The sequence below is a fragment of the Cyclospora cayetanensis genome, unplaced genomic scaffold (assembly GCF_002999335.1).
Source record: "Cyclospora cayetanensis isolate NF1_C8 unplaced genomic scaffold, CcayRef3 CcayRef3_contig_37, whole genome shotgun sequence".
In the NCBI taxonomy this organism is placed as follows: Eukaryota; Apicomplexa; class Conoidasida; order Eucoccidiorida; family Eimeriidae; genus Cyclospora; species Cyclospora cayetanensis.
In genome coordinates this window covers 180,689-200,734 of record NW_020312336.1, presented here as the reverse complement: position 1 = coordinate 200,734, position 20,046 = coordinate 180,689, and the positions used below count along the sequence as shown (strand labels likewise).

Sequence of the window (20,046 nt, the reverse complement as noted above, 5' to 3'; positions counted from 1 at the left end):
GAAGGACGCCAGAAGTATCTCTGTCAATTCTGCCTTGCTATGCAAAAAGTATGTTGCATGCGCCGGCGTGTGACCGCTTCTCCCGGATTCAGACAGTGCCACGGCTGCTGCTTCGCGAGGCCTTGACCGCACAGGGCACTTGGATATTTGCATGCATAGCAAAAGTGATCGTGGAGAGTCAGGTACACCACATTCGAGTCTGCTGTACTCGTATTCAGTGCGTCTATTACCGGTGAGGAGACGGCCTCTCTGACACTCAGGGATCAAGGGGAAGGGTGAGCCTTTGACGGCATCTGCCAAAGGCCCTTGGTATCCCGTATGGGAGTTTTACCGTATTGTGGATTAGCAATAACTCTCTCCTGCGCCACTGACGTGGGCCTACCGAAGGGCCTCGTACATGCAGGTAGCAGAGTGGTCAACTGAGCAGCCCCCCTATCTCCTTGAGAACTCTATGCTAGACTTTGTGAACCCTTAAGAGCCAAGGGTATGCGTCGCTGGGGTATCCAGACTTCCGGTCAGTAAAGGAGTGCTTGAGAGGTTCAAAGTAGCTCTCGATCGCATCTCTAACGGTGCCTTGGAACCCGCAAGGGGGCATGTGCCGACCGCACACTGGAAGAAGCACCACCTCCAGAAGCCCCTGTGGCAAGCGTCTAGCTTAAAACTTTCATTCGTAATACACATTGCATTTGCTTCTGAGCAAATCCAAAACAACATCCAAATGGCGCTACTGGCGTGGCCCCGATGATCGGGATGTTCAGGGCCGATGTTTCTTGGCATCTGACCTCAGCGAACGCCGGCTGTGCTAGCATCAGACGAAACCAATGAAAGGGGGGGCCTACAAGTGCGCCATGTTTCTTCATGAAGGGCTTGTCGGGAATTCGAATTTCTGAGTCTCTGCATGCCAAGGGGCAGGCAGTTTGAGTGGATCCCTCCTAACCCAACTTACAAACGGGCATACCCCATGGAGCCTGAAGGCCTGATCAAGGCCTCCAGAAGTTCTATGGGGGTGAGAGGATGCGCAACTGGCTCATCAGGACGCCTGTTTGCAGGAGCCATGCAGACTTTTCTCGTCCACATGTGTGACGTTCACGTAGAGGATCGAAGGAAACAGAATGATGGGCGTCGTAGACCACGGCTTTCAGGCGTGCGCCGATGCGGCCTGATAAGTTGGCGGTAGTCATAGCACCTGTACCTTCTCGCCCGGTGCAACATCGGTCACAGAAGAGCGCTTGAAAGGGTAGCCAGGTCTTCAGGCTACTCGCATGAAAGTTTCAACTTCTTGGGCGCCAAGAGTCCAGTGGCACCACAAACAGCTCATGGGCTCGTTAGCGCCTCGGAATTTTTTCGGCCATATATTTATCGTGCTTCTCCTTGCTCTTCACCATCCAGCAGCACAGCATCAGCACCAAAAAGAAGATAAGGAAAAGCACCATGAGTGCAACTAGTAAAGGCCCATGGAAAGTGGCAGGCGAGTCAAAGTCTAGACCCACAGTAGTACCCACAGCTTTACGGGGCACATAGACAGTCATACCAGTGTGAGCTATTGCGGGATTTTGCATCATACCCCCTATTTGCCCCCAATTTATAAAAGAGAAAGGGGGCTTATCGGAAGAATCGTAGGCTCTTAGGCTTGTGTTGGAGCGAGGGGCTACTCGGTTGTCCTTTGCAAATGCCTTGCTTTTGCTTTTCAAATCTTTCGTTAGAAGGGTTCCTAGATCCGCCATACTACTGCCTTGCTCCACATCTTTAATTCTATGGGGCACTGCTGCCTCCACCTGCATAAACGTCGAGGGCAACGCACGGGAGTCTTGAGGAACTACGGGTACGGCTGTTGCTTCAAGCATCTCTTGCCTTTCCATCTGTGCAACTTGAGCTCTCATAGCTCTATTTATCGCCCGCTGAATGTCCGCATTGCTGTCTGTTGACTCCGAATTTAGCGCGTTCGCCGCCCGTATGTTCATTTGGCCTCCGGCAGACCGCCGCATGGAAGATGCAGGCGAAACGAGGCAGATTATGGTCAGTACTGACAAAAAAATACACCCTGTCCACCTGAATCTACCAGAAAAGAGACATTGGTGTTGACTTTTCGAAGGACCCAGAGAGTTGATGTCCTTCGCCCTTTCATGCTCAAAGGGCAGTGCTGCTCGCCCGTGCAGCACACGTGATTGGTCACACCGTTGCTGCTGGAGTCTTAAGGAAGCTTCAGAGCTTTCCGTGCAAAGATATCGGTACTGCGTCGGGTGCGCCAAATGGCCCATGAGGACCGTAAGTTTTGGGGTTTGTGGTATAGCTACCGTCGCCTTGTCTGGCATCAATGGCTGGTCCCATAGGCCGCAACAATATGCTGATTGGTCAGCCATCGCACCAGAATCGGATGCATCGGCCACTATTGTCAATGAGCAGTGGGCTTCAAAACGAATGTGCCACGACTTTCTCTCTGCTCCACCACGGAGTATCCGGCCTTGAACATTTCCCAGACGCTGGCCATGACTCTTCCGAGATGGGGAAAGAGTCGCAAGGCCAAAGTTGCTCTTCAATCAAGTGAAATGTTCGATGATGTAATTACTCATCTGAATCAACGTACCCTCACAATCACCCACTGGATCTCTACACACAGTCAGTCGGCGACGCAAAGTGGCGTCAGCCCTCCAGTGTCCACTTAATTGTTGGCTAATGCAAATGAGCATATTTCAACGTACATCCATACAAAGACAAAAAAATGCTTGAATCCGATTCTAGGGACTACATAGCTGGTGCTGTTAGAGACAGCCCCGTGGCTCCCTGGAATTGCGGCAGACATCGCGACCTGTAGCATGAAATACGCGGCACCACCACGCACACTTGTGATTAGTTTTTATAGTTCTGTACTTAGTAACTATGCATCATGAAGCCAATAAATTTTATTTTTTTCTGACTAAAAGAGTAGGTTTTATGCTTTGCAACAACCAGCCTGCCTAGTCAAGAAACCAATGGTCTGGGGTTTTGCGTTGGCTGGAGTGCGATTGCGCATCGCCCAGTTCAAGAGAGATAACGGTGGTACACCCTGATGAACCCGTCAGGACTATAAACTATACACATCTGATTTCACACGAAATTTATTTTAGTGGAATGCGTGGTCATCTCTCCTGTTCATGGCCGGACTGTGCTTCGACGCTATCGAAAAGTATGCACGCAAAAGCCATTTGCTACTAAAAGCCGGCTTGTTTTCGCATGTGCTCTTCGCCCACTATCTAGAGTCTTCGTGGTTTTTGGCTGTCACTGTCTAGGCTCAATCCATTTTTTCTATGTGTTCGTGTAAATAGCGTTCCTCAAAAGGTCCCCTCAGACAGGCTCGTATCCACAAGAAAAGATCAACAAATAATGGAAAGCACTGCATTGGTGTGAAGAATCTGTTTTCTTCCATTGTGCCCTGCCCATAGGGTCTCAAACCCATGGGAGACTGTTATCCATAGTGCAAATTGATGCACCCCTGAAGGAGTTTATGCATGTGCGTGCTCTCATGATAGCAACATTATGGACAGCTACACGGCGCAAGCATTGCTCGTGAGATGCTGATCATTTTTCAAAGCAAATAGAATAAACGTGCACCGTAATATGAACCGGTGTGGTGGCGACTGTCAAAATTTTCTTAGCCCATAATAGTATCGTCGTATTCAAGTGCAAGCGGTGCGTTCGACCAGCTTTCGGAGCTCAATCTGTCTAGGTGACCTTGAAGCGCCGTCTGGACTGTAAAGACCAAAGTGTATCCTCTAGTAGAACTTGTACAACGGCAGAAGCACATGAAAATCCGCACTTGGAAGCTTGCCATTGAAAAAGGCTTGGGGCAATTAGTGACAGGATCTCACCGTGTAACTATTGGAGGCCAGGATGGTAGCTTGATTATCCCTTAACAGCTTTAAGATCTGCAATTAGCTGTTCCTGCTGCTGCAACACCTGTTGTACGTTGGAAGCCTCACACTGCAACCTGAGGGGGGCGAGCACCATCATTATCGCTGTGCCTTACTAGCACGTAAGGCTTTGTTTTGTGCAGAATAGTGTTGTTCCTTATGTGGCCATTGGGTTTAAATCTTCAGAAGTAGCGCTCTTCGCCTGTACATTCAATATGGGCGCGTGGTGAGCTTAAGTGGGCAGTAGCTGGCTTGCCTGTGGAGGCGTTCTTCCAGTTTTCTGCATTTCATTGCAGTCAACAGGAGCTTCTTCTCAGCTTGAAGCGGCTTTAGCTGTTCTGCAATTCGTTGCCCCACTGTCTGAGGCGCAGTGCACTGCTAATCCTTAATCCAGATGCTTAAGCTTAGAAACAGGCACTGCTAAAATACCGAAGTTATGCTATGGTGACAACAAGAATTCATGCGTACAAATCCTAGCCTGGTTTCTATTTACAGAGCCATTCGTCTAAAGAGGGAGCCAACGCGTGTTATTCTTGTTCGTGACAAGCTTTGCCGTCGCATGGTCGTTTCCCCCCTAGAGCTCAAGAGAAATGTGAGGGAAGCAAGCAAACGCTTTTAGAGCTATAATCTGTAAAAAAATACAGGAGCCGACCCACTTTTAGCTGCTGCTCCTCGATATATTGGGCTTTGGTCGCCATTCCCTCCAAATGCTTCCGACTCTCAGTTTCCAGTGCTTCACTACCTGACCTCAATTTCCACAAGAAAACCAATGCAATAGTTTTGATGGAGTCACTGCACGATAACAATTGCACTCTCTGCAGCATTTGTTCCGCCACTCCCCGCTGTCTTGTGCCACTAAAACGACAGAAGGCGTCAAGGAGAAAGTACTCTGAAGAATGAGAGCTAGTGCGCTGAGCATGCACCCTTTTCAATAATCGGTCAAGCCATACCCAAAAGTAGTTCATTTACTCGATTGCTGAGTTCATTTGCAGCTGAGTCATGCTCGGGACATCGCAGACAAATGTCGGCTTTGCCGTTTGAGTTGGGCAACGCCATTGCAGCGGCTCTCACCCGGCGACCAAAAAGCCACAATGAGTCCTCCTTTTGATTCAAAAGGGATTGCAGCTTCTAAGAAGCAGAGTTAGCCTTGGTTGCAGTGCGAGTATTACGAAAGGGCTGCTTTATCACTATGGCAGCGCGAACGCTAATTAACCTGCACAGTTGAGGGCTAAGTAGACTCCTGTCATTACCGGGCATGACGATAAAACAAAATTGTGCAGACTATTTCCGTGTAGAATACTTGCCACTTGATTCGGCACTTGGTGAGACAACGCACCTGCCAAAGCATGCAGACCCTTGACGACCGACATGATATGTGATGAAGGAAGCATCCACCTGCAACAAAACCCCGCAATCCGCGCGTCAATAGAATGGGCTTGCCATTCTCATCTACGCAATTTCCAAAATTCTACAGGATTAGAAAGCCTGGTCTTCCTAGTGGGCTGGTCACATAGCGGTCCGTTTGCGCTGAGCCATGCCGCAGGAGCACGGCTTGCGCGTTTGTTGTTGCAAAGAACCCCTCTTTAGAGATATTTCACATTTCTAAACTTCGTTTGAGCTTCTCTGCTCGTCTCAATCACACGAAGCCCTTCCTTTAGTCCGCTGGGCGCCTAAGGGCCTGCCCCGCCAACATACTACCAAAGGCGGCAACACGGCCGCTTGCCACATGGGCCATGTCAAAGGCACGAAGCCCACATTGCTCTAAGGACGGAACTTTAGTGCTAGAGGGGCTGAGTGGCAGGACTGACCATTTGTGCCTTATGCAGTAGCGTTGCCTTTCGAGGAAACGGCGCAGAAGTTCGGTGCAGATTTGTTGCAACAAACCGGAGAAATGGGGTTGCCATAAGGAACAAGGCAATGCTACTCGTTGGCTTTGGGGCGTTGGCTGCTGCCAGCGCTGCTGTGGTGCTGCCAATACTTTTGTATTACCACTTTGTCGATTGTAAGAAGAGCAATGCGGCCACAGCGTTTACGTTCTGCTGTACGCTCACCTTGGCGTTGCTCCTGGCATTTCTCGTGCCTATCGACATCATGCTCGCCTCAAGCATGGGATCCGGATCACTGCGAGCGCAAGCTGATTCGGATGGGGCACCGGCGCCCTCTGTAGCAGAAGCAGCAGCTGCCGCGCATGCAAGTAATACAGCTTCAGCATTTACTCCTGCGGGGGCAGCTGCAGCAGCTGCTGCTGCTGAAGGGTGGAGAGCTCTGAAGAATGCTTTTCTGCCGCTGACCGTAGAGCTGCTACAGCGCATGTATGCGTTCCTTGGCTTTGCTGTATTTATCTGCTGCTTCCTGCTGACGCCCGCCGCAATATTCTACTCGAACGAAAGTAACAGGAGACGCGTAAGCTCCCAGCGATCCTCTGCCTCTCTGATCTTTGCATCTCCCCTCCTGTATGGCATCCGTTGCATGCAGGGGGGTGTGAGGATCCCTTACAACTTTTGTGCAAGTACGTTGAGGGGATATGTGTATTGTGTGCATGTATGTGTGTATGTGTGGCTGTGTGTGTATGCACCTATGTATGCATGTGTGTGATATATGCATGTATGTGGATATCTTTGACTGAGGATCCGCGTATCCTGGTTGTACTGTGTACTTTTAAAAGCAGCAACGTGTGCTCTTTGTCCCTTTAGGCGCAAGATGTCGACGAGTATGATGCGTTGCCATGCGAGACGTGTTTTGTCGCCTTGAAAAGGACGGGGTGCTACGTGGTTGGACTTGGTGCGATATTGCTTATCCTTCTCGCTCTGAGGCCAGGGATGCCCTCTCCAACATTTTTCAAGACAGTCGAGAGCTACGCCACACCTACTCAGCAGAACGCACCAAATGTGCCACAGAACCCTCATGCATCATCCAACCCTGCAGGCCTCATGGCAGCGGCTGCCGCTGCTGCCTCTGCTGCTGCAGCCGCAGCAAGCGCAGCAGCCGTAAAGGCAGCAGCAGCGGCACGGCAGGTGGACTCGGAAGCTATCCAGCTCTATACGGCTCAACTCTTAGGAGTGCACAAGACAGGCGTCGACTCTTTACTCTTCCTTGGCGCCTGCTTCCTTTGCGCGGGTAAGCGCCGTCCCTACACTACACTACGGTTCCGCCAGGCTTTCGTATGAACTCTTGATGAAGAGTGGGGAAAAGGCGAGAGAGGAACTCGTGTGCAGACTTGCGTAGACCCATGCGCTACAAGGTTCAGCACCTGCTGGCAGAAAAAGAGTTTATATGGATATATACATATATCTATCTACATATAGGGATGCATACATTTTGTGTATGTCGTTGCGTTGTTTGTGTACTTGCTCGCCTGTGCGTACACCTTCCTTAGTCCTTAGGGTCCCATAAAGGCTATTTCGACTGCGCGCTTTCCACAGCTGTACTTAATTGGGGGAGAGGCTTTGGCTGCTTGTTGGGGTGTGTGCGTTCAGCGCAAGTGGTGTGGATTTTCTTCGGTGCGTTCGGCCTCGCGGCAGTGCCCCTGGCATGGCTTCGGCGTGGCCCTTCAACGCATCAAAAGCAGCAGCAAGTGCAGCAAGAGATCACTGCGTTGCGCGAGCAGCAACGAAGGATCCAGGTACTGTTGGACTGCCCTCGGACTGTGTGGGGGGATGCCTTTATACCCGCTTTCAGAGGCAAAGCGTCAAGAGGTGCCAGACACAGACTGCGGGGAAGAGCAGGAAAACTTGCAAACGCACGGGCAGAATGGACCGTGATTCTGACACGCTGAGCGTGCTTAGATGCCCTGTTGAAGAATGCGTTTGGATCGCTGGATTTCCTGCTGCCGTCGCATGTCGCAGAGCAAGTACGCGGGGAACCTGCACGCCATGGGGGCCAAAGATCGAGAAGTGCTCGAGAGACTGAGGATCCAGCAGCGCCTGTGCAGCGAGAAGCACTATCAGCTCCAGGTGCGCGTGGCAACATTTGTGGGATTTCGTGACGTATGCTCGGAAGTGAGCTCGATTAGCCATCCTTTTTCAGCCGTTTCTACTCGAGCGCCGTTAAATGGAGAGACGAGAGGCGCATATACACCAGGCGCTCCACTCTCCGTCCTCGTGTTGGCGTTGTGCAGGAAGCCGAACAGGGCCCCATGTCGACTTACTCGCTTCTGTGCCGCTTGCCGCTCCACTTCCGAAGGCTCGTTGGCGTGGGCGTGTTGCTGTTGCTTGTTTTAATGCTGCTTTCCCTGGCTACGGCTCTCCTGTGGCGTCTAAAACATTCCACTTGCGGCTGGCGCTGCGGCTTTGCAGCCCCTTTCTCCGAAGGCCCCTTGACCCCTGCAGATGCAATGTTGCTCTTCCTCTCGTCGGTACGCTTGCCGCGTCTTCCTCATGGCTAAGGCGCTTCTTTGTCGGCAGTATGTACAGAGTTCTCGGCACTCGTGTCTTCAAACCACCAATATGCGCGAAGGGGCTTTAATGAGAACGAGATTCATTCCTGCGTGCTATAGCCGTCCACCTCTTAGGAACCACATGCCGGCAAGAACGCATCCGCCGACCTTTCTGGATCAACAGGATCGGAAACACACCCGCCCATACTCTCGTCTGCCATGGTGTTTGCTCTGCCTCAGTACCCCCCTGCCGATCTCTGGTTGGTCTGTTGCTGGCTGCTGCTTCTGCTCTTTGGGGGCCTTTACGGCCTCCTGGAGCTTTTGCTGCGGTATTCAGATGAGCACAAAGGAGCCCGCGAGCTGCAACAACACATGAAAGTCAAGAGTTTCGGCTCTTCTCCTCAGGTCCTGATCCCGTTTTTTCAGCACTTCTTGTGGGCAGAGCAGCGAGAAACAGCTGCCGTCCTTCCGGCTCGATGAGGAGAAAAATTCATGCTTGGGTGCTCCTTGCGACATCAGTGGCTCTTTTGCTTCAGTCTGGGTGGTTTCTCAGGTGCTGTTGTTGCTGTCCGCCTTGCTCGCCAATCACATCCTGGCCGCTGCCCTATGCATCTTCACGGTAGGTTAGACAGTTGACCATTGACTCCTCCTCCACTCTTCAGTCCGACGGAGGACGAGGTTGGTGTACTTTTCACACGGAATGGCGCGCAGCTGCAGGGGCAACCCCGCAACGCCTGTAGCTCGTTGCGGATCCAGGAAAATCGCATGATCTGCTTGATTTGCTCTGAAAAGCTCCTGAAATCTCTTTATGAGTGATTGGCAACTTTGCTATGCGCTTTCCTCCGTGGAGCAGCTTAGGGCACGTTTGTTCATCCAACAGCCGATGCACCAGCAAAAACAGTATTTGACAAAACATGGCGCAGGCTGAACAAAGAGCCCTTTGGTTCTATCTGCTTGTGGCGCCCACATCGCTACCTTTTCTTTACCTGCGTCTTTCGTGCTCCTCGGTTGTTGCGCAGGCGGCACCGCAGTATGCGTCTTTCGGCAATCAAATGTTCACGCCTCATGTAAGGGAGCTTTAAGGCAACCAGTGCGCAGTCTCTTCCAGTGAAGTAGAACGGTTTTTCGTAGCCCTCATTCTAGCTGGTTCAAGGCTTTTTCGAGGCTTTTCGAGGATCTCCTTGTGAGCAGTGTTGACGCTGCTTCTTTATGGACTGTTCGATGTATTGCGTCCTGTGTTACACCGGCTGCTGCAGAATGGATCGGACGCGATTAGCTGCTCACTCCACGCAGCAGCTGCAGGCACCTCGTGCCGCCTTACCATATTCGCTGCGGCCCTTTCTCGGGTGGCGTTCGGTACGCGAATGCTTGTATGCCCCTGTGTGTCGCAATTCTCTTCCGCCTACTACTAAGCCTCTGCTCTATGAGCTTTGAGCTGCTGGGTGCTTCTATTAAACAGCCATCGACTGGAATGGTGCTGCTGCAGCAACGCCGACGCTCGCGGCCCTCTTATACTGCGGCAATTGGCTCTTCCTTGGTAAGTTTCCTGATTGCTGGTCCTGGCGTCAGTGGCCACTGCTGCCGTAGTTGCGCAACTTCAGTGGTGGGTTTTTGTCGATGCGCACCGACCTTCACTGTCTCGCCAGCCCAGCTCGTTTTGCGAAGTGTGTGCGACTCTACTGATTCAGCTTGCGTCCTTGGCTGCCTTGCGTATGGTGCCTTCTTTCGGCTTAGCCCCTCTCACCTCTCGAATGCCCTGGGGCCTCAGCATCCAAGCGCCGCATCGGACGATCTCGATGATTTGGCCGTGCTGGATGAGTCAACCCGACTAATTGCCGTGTAATGGGGGCTCTTCAGTGTGGCAAGATGTTTGCGCTATCTACTTGAGCTGCCGCGTACTCAAGGATTTGCAAATGCACCAGGAGTTCTCGGCTGAACGAATTCATTGTCTCTACCGGAACCGCTAACTCTTCTGTTGACTAGTTTGTAATAATTTTAATCAAAGCACTAGGGTCACCGTACCGCAACAGGAATGGCCTTACTGATCTGATTTAGGGGAAAGTAGAGAGAAGGTATTGGCGGGAACATATGCAGGCAGGCAGCGAGGCGCAGCGTAAATGACTCGAAGTCTCATCTTAAGAGTCACGGGCAGGCAGCCGCAGGTGGCACTTGGCAAGTGCGGCTGCCTAGGAAAGCGGGGGAATTTTCGGGCAATATATAATAAAACGCTCATTTTAGAACATACATATTCTTACCGATAAACTAAATACTGAAGAAACTGCATATGCGCATTGCCATGAACAGGCAACCTTTATTCAGTGTAAATAAGGGGCTAAATGAAACACTAATCTGTATGCTTCGACAGAATGCATGTAAAGCAGAAACGCTATTCTCCACATGCACCAAACTGCAAGAAAGCTAGTACCCTTTGAACCCACTGCCTAATTTGCGAAATTGCATGTGCAAGGTTCGCGACAGCATGCCCATGAAGCAAAAGCCTCGAAGCGTCACGGCAGCAGCCCAGCAACTCAGTAAGAGCTAAAACCAGTAGGCATATGAAGAGATAAAACACGATAAAAGGCAGTTCTTTTGTGGAAACACTTGTGAACAGGCAAGCAGCAATCGTAAACGTAGTGGCATATCTATTTTATTAGTTTTTCCATGGATCTCCCTCCTAAGAACAGTGCTCCTTGTGGGGGTATTCAGGGAAAGTATACTAGGTCAGATTGTGACCTGTCGAGCCAGGGAGACGGCTCCCAGTCCACTGAGCCAAGCCATTCCCAGACAATCGCTGTCATAGGATATACATGCCTTCTAATTATTAGACAGAAGGTTCAGCTGTTCATCTATTCCATTTTGTGCAGCGCGGTGCTGAATCTATCGTAAAAATGCATATTGTGGGCCAACGCACTGCGGTAATGCAATGGACAGTGTGAGTATATGCATCTGAATATTCACATATATATATGTATATATACATATATATGCGTGAGTGTGTCAGCCTGGACTGCTCAGACGGTGCTCTCAAAGGCGCACGCACTGAATAAGGCCGCCAACACCATCGAAGCTGAGGAAAGTCTTGGAAAAAAAGAGCCCCTACTCATAGCCCTTAACCCAAGTTCCCGCTTTTCTCGCGTTCACCCTCGGGGCTCCACGCACGGGGAGCCTAGAGGCAATCAAGATAGAAACAACTGCGCTCTTTGAGCAGTCCAGGGAGCCCTAAGGACTGACATAACATGCGCATTAACCGAACGCCATCTGTCAACAGGGCATATTATGTGCCAGTGCTATCTAATACAACCGCACAAAATACACAGTATGGACTAGGCCGATACACCCAGCTAATATTCAAGTGAGTCTTGTAATCACAATGTATGTGCGTAATTGACTGCAAAAGCATCGCGGAGGGCGCGCCGGGAAATGACTAGCGGTGAAAAGTCAAGCTCCCTATCAGCCATTTGTATGTATTCTGTCGACTGCCAGGGACACGACTTGCAAGAGTCCGTACACTTGGTAGGATAGCAGCCCGACATTAATGAATTTGTAACGCGGGTCAAAACGTTTGAGAACCAGGAAAGCATGGCATGTGCTTCCCTATGACTCTAGGTTCGAAGCCAGCGACAAGTAGATATAGTGCAACACAGGAGTTGTTTTCATCGGAGTTGCTCCATTGCACAGATTGTCCTCAACGAATCACCTTGTAATTGATGTTCCGAGATTTTGTAATGTACCATGCGGTTTGTTGCTTTCGTGCGTTTCGAAGCAAGCAGCCGGAGTCCCTCCGTGCTGCAGCTGTCGGTTGGGTGTCAGCCTCTGGGCATCGACGGCTCGATGTGCCTAGATACTCAGTGTACTATCTGTTTCCCCTGTTTTATTCGAGTCATATGCTCTTTAACGCGCGTTATTTTGTCCTCTGCTCATGAACTTCGCAGTGTTTCTGCCGAGCCACAAGTTGAATGGTTCCCTGCAAGTTAGGGTGAGCGTGGGGTCGATGCAAGCGGTACTGTATCTGCTTCTTCTTGCTTCATCCCCCACCAAACAAGAGGCTTTGTTTACTTTATGCAGAATTTTGCACGATGCCGTGACGTTGGGACTCAACTCTCTTCTGTAGTGCGATAGCCACAGCAAGACGCTTGACCATTCCTGCGTGTCTCAACGAGGCTGATTCCACGCCTTTGTGGTATCTTGCGTCCGCCTCTCACCCCTTATCTGTCCCGTTAATTCCAAGCAAGATTCATTATTATGGGGAGTCCTATAACTAGAGCAGGTCGCTGGGTCATTCTTGCGGCCTTCGTCTTTGTGCTGCATGGCTCATTTACAGCCTTTGGGACTTTGCGCGATGAACGCGCCAGTGAAGTGCTTCATGCTTCGCATCGTCCCACACTCGAATTCGCTTCTCATGAGGCTTCTCCTGCCAGCTCAGGGGTGGGCAAAGAATCCCTCCGGGTGGGTCGGCCGGTGCTTCTTGATGGTGGCGCTAGTGACGGTGCGTTCATACAGCAGAAGTCTGCGTCCTCGGCCTCCCCAAAAGCTGATGACGCAACATCTTTCCTGCGTGATCCCGCTGGCCCTACAGGGCCCCGTCTTTCTGTAGAATCTACTGCCTCCGCTCAATCGGCTGCAGAGGTCACCAATAGCGTAATGGCCGGCCAGACCCTGCACTCAGGAGAGAGAGTTCAGATAGTCAGTCGCCACATAGTAGCGGACGTTGGACCTGCTGAAGCCAATGAAGCATCTGCATTTCTTGCCGGCGAAGCCGATTCCAGCAACTCAAAATCGGTGTCCACTGTGTGGAGCTGGAATCCCTCGGGGTCGACCGAGTCCCCAGAGTCAGAAGACCTTAAGCATTCTGGTCCGCCAAAAGACTTTGAGGAACTTCCGCTCCTTGATAAACACGCTGAGGAACAGACGAGAGCAGAAGAGGCCGCTCAAGGTAGTGTGGCAGAGGCTGCTGAAGAGCTCTCAACCGCCTCGGAGTCCGAAGCAACTGGTCAGGAGCAGAGTGGAGCTGCTGGTACCAGTATTTCGACAGTTTCTGCCTTAGGATCGTCACATGAAGGGTCGTCCGGCGTCAACGATAGCGGAGAAAGTCGGTATATTAGAGGTTACCCGGAGTACTTTTATAGGAAACTCCGTAGTTCGCTTGGCTATAGACACCCCACGAATCCTGAGCATAGATCAGCGACATATCCAAGACACAGGTATTTTGGAAGCAGATACGTTGGCACGCCTTTGGATGATGGCGATGGCAGCAGCTATACGCCTTCAGGGAATAACACTATGCGTGGTGTGGATGGGGGCTCTATGAGTTCAGGTAATCCATCTGGAAGCAGACCGGCTAGAAGCAGGTTCTACACAACACCAGAGGAAGGCTCTGTGTCGGACCAAGTGGAAACTCCACCCGTTAACCCATATGGCAGGGGCTGGCTCCCTTCAGACGTAGTGGATATTTACACAGGGACTCTGCTTGGTAATCCTCAAGCGCGAACAGTTAGCGAAAAGAAATCTCAGTGCATACACACCGTTGGGGGCGTAACAGTGGACGCCACGTATTTGGATTATTCGTGCACCGGTGTCATTAATCTGGCATACAGCGAGAAGGCTTCTAAGTTTTTAACACGACGGCTTCAGTTACAGAACACGACCAACGAGCCATTGACAGTCGTTATCAAGACGGTCAACGCAAAAGTGCCACTGCAGCAGTGCAATCATGGTCCTTACTCTGTTCTGCAGCAAAGGGGGGGGCCCGCTTCTTTCCTTCAGGGGGCTTCCAAGGAGGAGGGAGCTGCCGCAGCAAAAGTATATATTGAAGATATTCTTCATGAGATACAGAGACACAACCGCAAGGAACCGGACGCCCCAAGTGCGTTCCTCGCCGTTTCGTCATATCGCTCGTTCTTTTGGAAGAGCCATCACTGGCTCTTCAAGAAAAACACAGAACCCTTAGCTTTCGGAGCGGGATCCACCAAAATTTTTGCGCACTATTCTTTTCCTCACCGATACTCTATGTGCCCCTTTCTTGTTGCTTTGGTTTAAATAGTGAGACCACCTGCTTGCGCTGCTACTGTGCATACTCTGCTCTCCCTATGAAAGGTATGCGTTTTTATGCTCAGTCGATCTGGTGGTTTCTTTCGCTAGCCCCCTGGACAGCCCGCAGACAGCTGCTGGTGGTACTAGCTTTATGCAAACAAAGGAAGGCGCAGAGAGCATCAAGCACTTATGCGATGAGCTGCTATCGGTTCTGGAAGATGGGACGAACTACATGTGCGAGATCCTATGGGCCGTGGATATGATCATTCTTCAGTTACCCCCACACGCAGGTAAAAGAATCTGGCAGGAGGCATGGGGTACACTTCTGAGGATACATAGCGTCACCGTTACAAAGACCAGCTGAGCAACACTAGTCCGAGTTCTTACTAAGACCTGACACCTAGGAATCCCTCTAGATTTCTAATATAGTACAAGCTTACCGTCCTTCCTTGGTACAGGCATCTGTTAGGGCAGGGCATTTTGGATGGCATTTTATTGCCCCATCGAAGTCACTGTGCGAAGCATCTACAGTTACCTGTTTGTAGGGTCATGGGATTGCGCGCTCACACACGACTCTTGCAGGAAGGGTCATTGTCCGAACCTTCTCAGACTATCTACTCGTTACGATTATTGTTCCTTGCGCAGATTTCTCCGAGGGTAGTGGGGTGCACAGGATGCTCAATAGGCTGTTGGAGCTGCATGGTGACCGCATTGTTTTCTGGGAGCTTTCGAAATCTGTGAGGCATTCCACAATCTGCCAACAAATATAAATGATGGAGACCGTACACAGTGCCTCGATAGAGTCATGTATGTTGAGGGCAGCCCGTGGGGGAGCGTGAGGCCTTTTTGTATCCGTCTCTGGACGCTCTTTGGCTGTGCACTTGTGGAGAACAGCTCTACGGGCGGGTTTTAGAGTTTGCCGCAAAGTTTTGGGGTGTGAACCCCACAGTGGAGTGTGTGGTGTGTAGGGCTGTGCGGCGTTTGAGGTGAAATCTGACCTGCTGCACTTACCTTTCGAGGCTCTGCATGGAATGTTTCTTCTCCTTCGGGGTTTGATGGGATGTTGTGCTCGTAGATGTCGCTGCAAATGGTACCGGTCGATCAAGACCTTCCAGAGCCGCCTTTACCTCCCTTCCAAAGGCCCATATTTTTGCAGGCCAAGGAGGCACTTCAGGAGCAATGTTCTGCTAAGGCAACGGCCCGTGCGCATCTTCTGAGCGGTAGGCCTTTGTGTCATTGCTGCCTCCGTCCCCTTGTTCAGAAAGAGGGGCTCACGCATGGCTCAAGGGGCCCTTGCTGGCAGCACGAGCAAACATTCGTGTCTATCCAGGCGCCTGCTTCGTGTATTTTCCAGTTGGGTAGGGAAGAATTTGTGCAAAAGTGTCAGCAACTCACCAACACGTTGTTGGCCGTGAAGCAGTGTGCTCTAGACGTCCTGTACGGCGAGATAGCGCTTGTTCTTTTTCCAGAGTATTGAGAATCTGTTCTTGTGGTTTCCAGGCGATTCCCCTGTGTCTTCGCGTATACCGGGGGACCCGGATCTTGAAGACAAACTCTGGGGGATATATGCGGCCAGATGCGTGCATGCGTGGATGCACGGCGAGAAGGGCTCGAAGGACGTAGTTGTGAGCGAAAGCTCCCCACTGTCTGTGAACTGCTTTTAGGCATGTGCTATTCATGCCGAAGCGTGTATCGCTTAGGTTGGTACCTCTCGCTAGGCAGGTGGGATATCTGATGATGATTTGTGCGTGCACAGGTGGCAGTTGTGGACTCTGGAATATCAAGGCATCTGGACCTGGATGCTAACGCGTGGCATAACCGGGGGGAAGTGGTTGACGGCAAGGACAATGATGGTAAGTGCATTTGAGTATAAAGGGGGCTCCACGGGGGGCTGATGGTGTAGGGATATCACGTTTGCCTCGCACGCAAGAGTTCGGGGGCCGATTTTCCGCCAGTTTGCTGTTTTTGGCTGCTTGCATTCTTACTTTTACACGGATTCCGCTGGTACTGCGGAGGCTTCATTATTTCACAAGCGGGGCGATGATGCGTCTCTGCTCTCTGCCGCTTAGGAAACGGCTTCGTTGACGACGTCAATGGATGGAATTTCGCCACAGACTCGAATCATATATTAGACGCCAACGGACACGGGACGCATGTTGCAGGTGAGACACTGGTTCTCAGTATTTCGCTGTCACCTTTCGAAGTTGATTGATGCTTCATACATGAAGACCTGAGCAGCAGTCCTCATTGTTCACGGTCTCAGCAAGCACCCGAAGCTATAGCACCTTAGCGAACCTGAAAACACCACGTATCTTTGAAAGTGCGACGTAGAGGAGTAGTGCGATTGCATACAATACATGCCGCAGCGAGGCTTTGGTGTGGGCGCCTTCCTGATTCCCAGGAACTATTGGAGGAGTCGCCAACGAAGAGGCAATTGTAGGATGCTCTCCGCACGTCTCGCTAATGAATGTACAGCAGTTCGACGCTAGTGGAAAGGTAAATAGATGTTTAAGCAAGCATCTATGATCTATAGGGTGCGTGTGTAATTGCGTTTGGGTGTGTTGTGCCCTTATGTGGGTAAGTATAGCGTGCGTGGGTGTGTGTGTGATATGTAATGGTCAGACGTGTCTGGGAAGCACCATGAGGGTGCGTGGCGTGATATCAGCGAAGAAATGTTTATGTAGATGTCCTCTTGTGAGGGTCCTTTACGCCAAAAGATATCTCGTGTTTTTTACCTGTTCAGGGGAGCCTCGGCAGCGGGGTGCGGGGCATTTCGTACGCTCTCTTGGGCGGTGCGCACGTCGTCAACAATAGTTGGGGCTCTACGGAGACCTCAGCATCTTTGGAGCTCATTATTCAGAGGGCTATGTGCATGCGAAAAGGTTTGGGCAGCTTAATTGTTAATGCTGCCGGCAACAGTAGCAGCAACAACGACTTACTTCCTTACTTTCCCGCTGGCATCGACTACAAGCATACTATTTCGTGAGTTCACTTCGCCTCAACCCCTGTGCTCGCTCTTCTGTTTGCAGATGGTCCTATCACGTGGGTGGGCGAGCTGTTGGCTCGCATGGCATACGTGTGGTTAAATGTTCATGCTGCTCATGCGGCCTCCAGAATGCGCACTTTGGCACACCTTCTGCTGCACCAGTGAAAGTATCATTTCTCAACGACTTTCAAAGGTGATTTCTGTGCTCTGTGAATGTTTAGTGTCGGTGCCTACAACTCGGATGGAGACCTCTCCCCTTTTAGCAATTACGGAAAGAAATCAGTGACGCTCCTGGCTCCAGGAGAACGGGTTTACTCGACGTATCTTAACCAGGACTATGAATACCTCTCAGGGACTTCCATGGCTGCGCCACATGTATCTGGTATGTCAGTGGGCGCTGCCCCCTCATCGCTGTATCCCGGAGTTGTTTTGTTGCTGCACACAGGACAATATAACTGCCACAGATCCTCAAGCATGTCTTTAACCCCTACAGTATATCTATATCTATGGCGCAAGCTTTAGTACGCATCGATAGCTGTCCGATGAAAATGGGTACCCCACGGACCGAGAGGTAATGTCAAAATAACGGGCTGTGCATCAAGATGTGTATCCTTTCACATATTTGTGTGCTTTGTTTGCATCCTTCACATTACTTTTCCAGGAGTTGCAGCTCTGGTTTATGGAGTATTTGCAAAAGCAAACTCAGAGGTCACTGCGGCTGAAGTTAAAGATATCATTTTAGCTACACTGCAACAACTGGAAGCTGCAAAAGAAACCACTCAGTATGGTGGCGCTCCCGATGCGATGGCCGCAGTTTTGGTAGGCAGGACGTAGTCCATGAGAATCACCTCGTGTAATCATCTTAATGTAGTGAGTTCGATACAAGACTGTGGCCTATGTGTGCAAATCGTTACGTTTGATCGTTTGTTGGTAGTTATGAACACAGCCCTGCACGATTGGGGTAAATGCTTCTGGGTATGCACTCATGGGCTCTGTGTATATCAGGGGGGCATCTGTAACTCTGGTTGTTGGTGTGCATTGAGTTTTTCCTTCGTAACTGCGTCAGTGCTCTCTTCTGTTGGCCTGTAGTCATGGTGCACTGTAACAGAAGACTGCATTACTTTGGTTTTTTTCTCAAGCAACATTGTGTGCTAGTAGGTGTTGTTGTGGTGGGCTTTGCAGATGGCACGTATGGGAGGCATGTGGTGCCAGATGAAATGTACCGATATGATAGTCGATCTGGATGCTGGCGAAAAGTACGCGCCGAGCGTATACATCCGTGGATATGCAGAAGGCATGTATACGTAAGCACTAGGGAAAATATATTGCAGTTCTTATGGTTGAGATACTTGTGCTATGCCGTCATGAGACAGGAAGCTCCTGGAACATTTGTCTTGCGAAGCTTTCTTTTGCCCACTATGCGTACATTGTTTTGAAGGTTTTGCACCTCCACAAGCTTTTGCGTGTTCACAAGCACACCTGACTTTCTTGTGTAGCTTATTAGGCTAGCTTTTTGTATGTTTTGTCGTTTGATACAGGGCTGATATCCAGGTTGAGGTATACAAATCGGGACAGCTACAGGCATCAACAAGAATCCCGTTATCCTTGAATAGCAGCACAAGTCCACAGGAAAATAGCCCCACAGACGGAGTTGCAGCCACTGCTTTTAGCAGCGATGCTAAGGAGAGGGACCACTCCAATCCTTTATGTGATGTGCAGTTGAAATACACTGGCACTTTAGGGGGTACGGTAGTTTCCTCATACCTTCCCCCCAGTCCTGTGCTATGATATTGGCCCAGCGCATAGCGATGGTTGCATCTCGTATACATGCTGATGTGTGTCTGTATGTATTTTGCTGTTCCATCTTTGACTTACTTGCAGCTGACGAGGAATGGAGCGCAATGGCAATAGCCGCAGTTACTCTAGGCGCTATTACGGTGCTATTGTTGGTGCTTGTCTGTGGCTTCCTCATCTACACTCATATGTGAGTTTTCCCTACTCTTGAGGTATTTTTCTGCCCAATATATATATATATATATATATACATATATATATATATATATGGAAGCACATATATGTATACATATATGTGCTTCCAGTATGCAGTGCTTCCAAGCGCAGTGGGGGATTATGAGCAGCTTGGTGCTGTGTGACAACTCCAGAACGCTAACTTGTAGAATGGAGCTTGTTGCATGCTTTTCTCAGGAAGAAGCGGTCAACCCCCTCAAAGCAAAAGAAAGCTCCAAAGAAAGTTGTCAAGGTTTTGGAAGATGACAAAGAAGACACCAGTATTGGTTTGTTGAGGGAGAAGTCAATTCCCCGCGTAGAGAGCGATATGTTCGCAGTGGACAGTCCTCCGGGTGGTGAACTAGACTCACAACATGCCGAGGCTTTAGAGTAATTATAGTATCTGTGCTACCTCATAAAAAAGGGGAAGCTTACATCTTTTCGCAGTTTTGTAAAAGGTATATGCAATAGTATAGAGTTTGTACTTTTGGACGCCGACTGGCGCAGTAGGTTCTTTCTGCCAATTTCCGTTGGTACGTGGTAATGTATGCGCTGTCAATAGCTGTCAATTTCCTGCCGACCGAGGTCTCCTGGCTTGATGGCAGACTATGCGTGTCCTAGTACCATTTAGTACTTTTCTAGAATATTCCTCCACTGTCACGCTGATTGCCGCTTGGGCGTGCAGTGTTTTGTGAACTATACCGCTATAGGTAGAATCATTGTTTGCATGCTGCTACACACTTTTAGGACCCGCCAATCAG

The 20,046-nt window shown here is 50.4% G+C and overlaps 3 protein-coding genes across 3 annotated transcripts; 2 read left to right on the top strand and 1 right to left on the bottom strand.

Annotated features, from left to right (window-relative positions):
- Window positions 1-1,325: 1,325 nt before the first annotated feature.
- Window positions 1,326-1,961, bottom strand: LOC34618999. The gene has a single exon (XM_022732310.2). The coding sequence runs from the start codon at window positions 1,959-1,961 to the stop codon at window positions 1,326-1,328; it is 636 nt and encodes a 211-aa protein (XP_022588412.2).
- Window positions 1,962-5,804: 3,843 nt separating this feature from the next.
- Window positions 5,805-11,466, top strand: LOC34618998. The gene is made up of 8 exons (XM_026334144.1): window positions 5,805-6,290; window positions 6,581-7,004; window positions 7,364-7,509; window positions 7,733-7,840; window positions 8,816-8,881; window positions 9,282-9,329; window positions 9,519-9,618; window positions 11,264-11,466. The coding sequence occupies exons 1-8, from the start codon at window positions 5,805-5,807 to the stop codon at window positions 11,464-11,466; spliced, it is 1,581 nt and encodes a 526-aa protein (XP_026189929.1).
- A 1,038-nt stretch (window positions 11,467-12,504) lies between these two features.
- LOC34618997 lies at window positions 12,505-19,679 on the top strand. Its single transcript, XM_026334143.1, has 15 exons — window positions 12,505-14,125; window positions 14,376-14,582; window positions 14,938-15,029; window positions 15,368-15,512; window positions 15,793-15,917; window positions 16,049-16,145; window positions 16,362-16,454; window positions 16,694-16,788; window positions 17,036-17,274; window positions 17,500-17,660; window positions 17,940-18,097; window positions 18,461-18,582; window positions 18,817-19,027; window positions 19,168-19,227; window positions 19,515-19,679. Exons 1-15 carry the CDS (start codon window positions 12,505-12,507, stop codon window positions 19,677-19,679), a joined length of 3,591 nt encoding a protein of 1,196 aa, XP_026189928.1.
- Window positions 19,680-20,046: the final 367 nt, after the last annotated feature.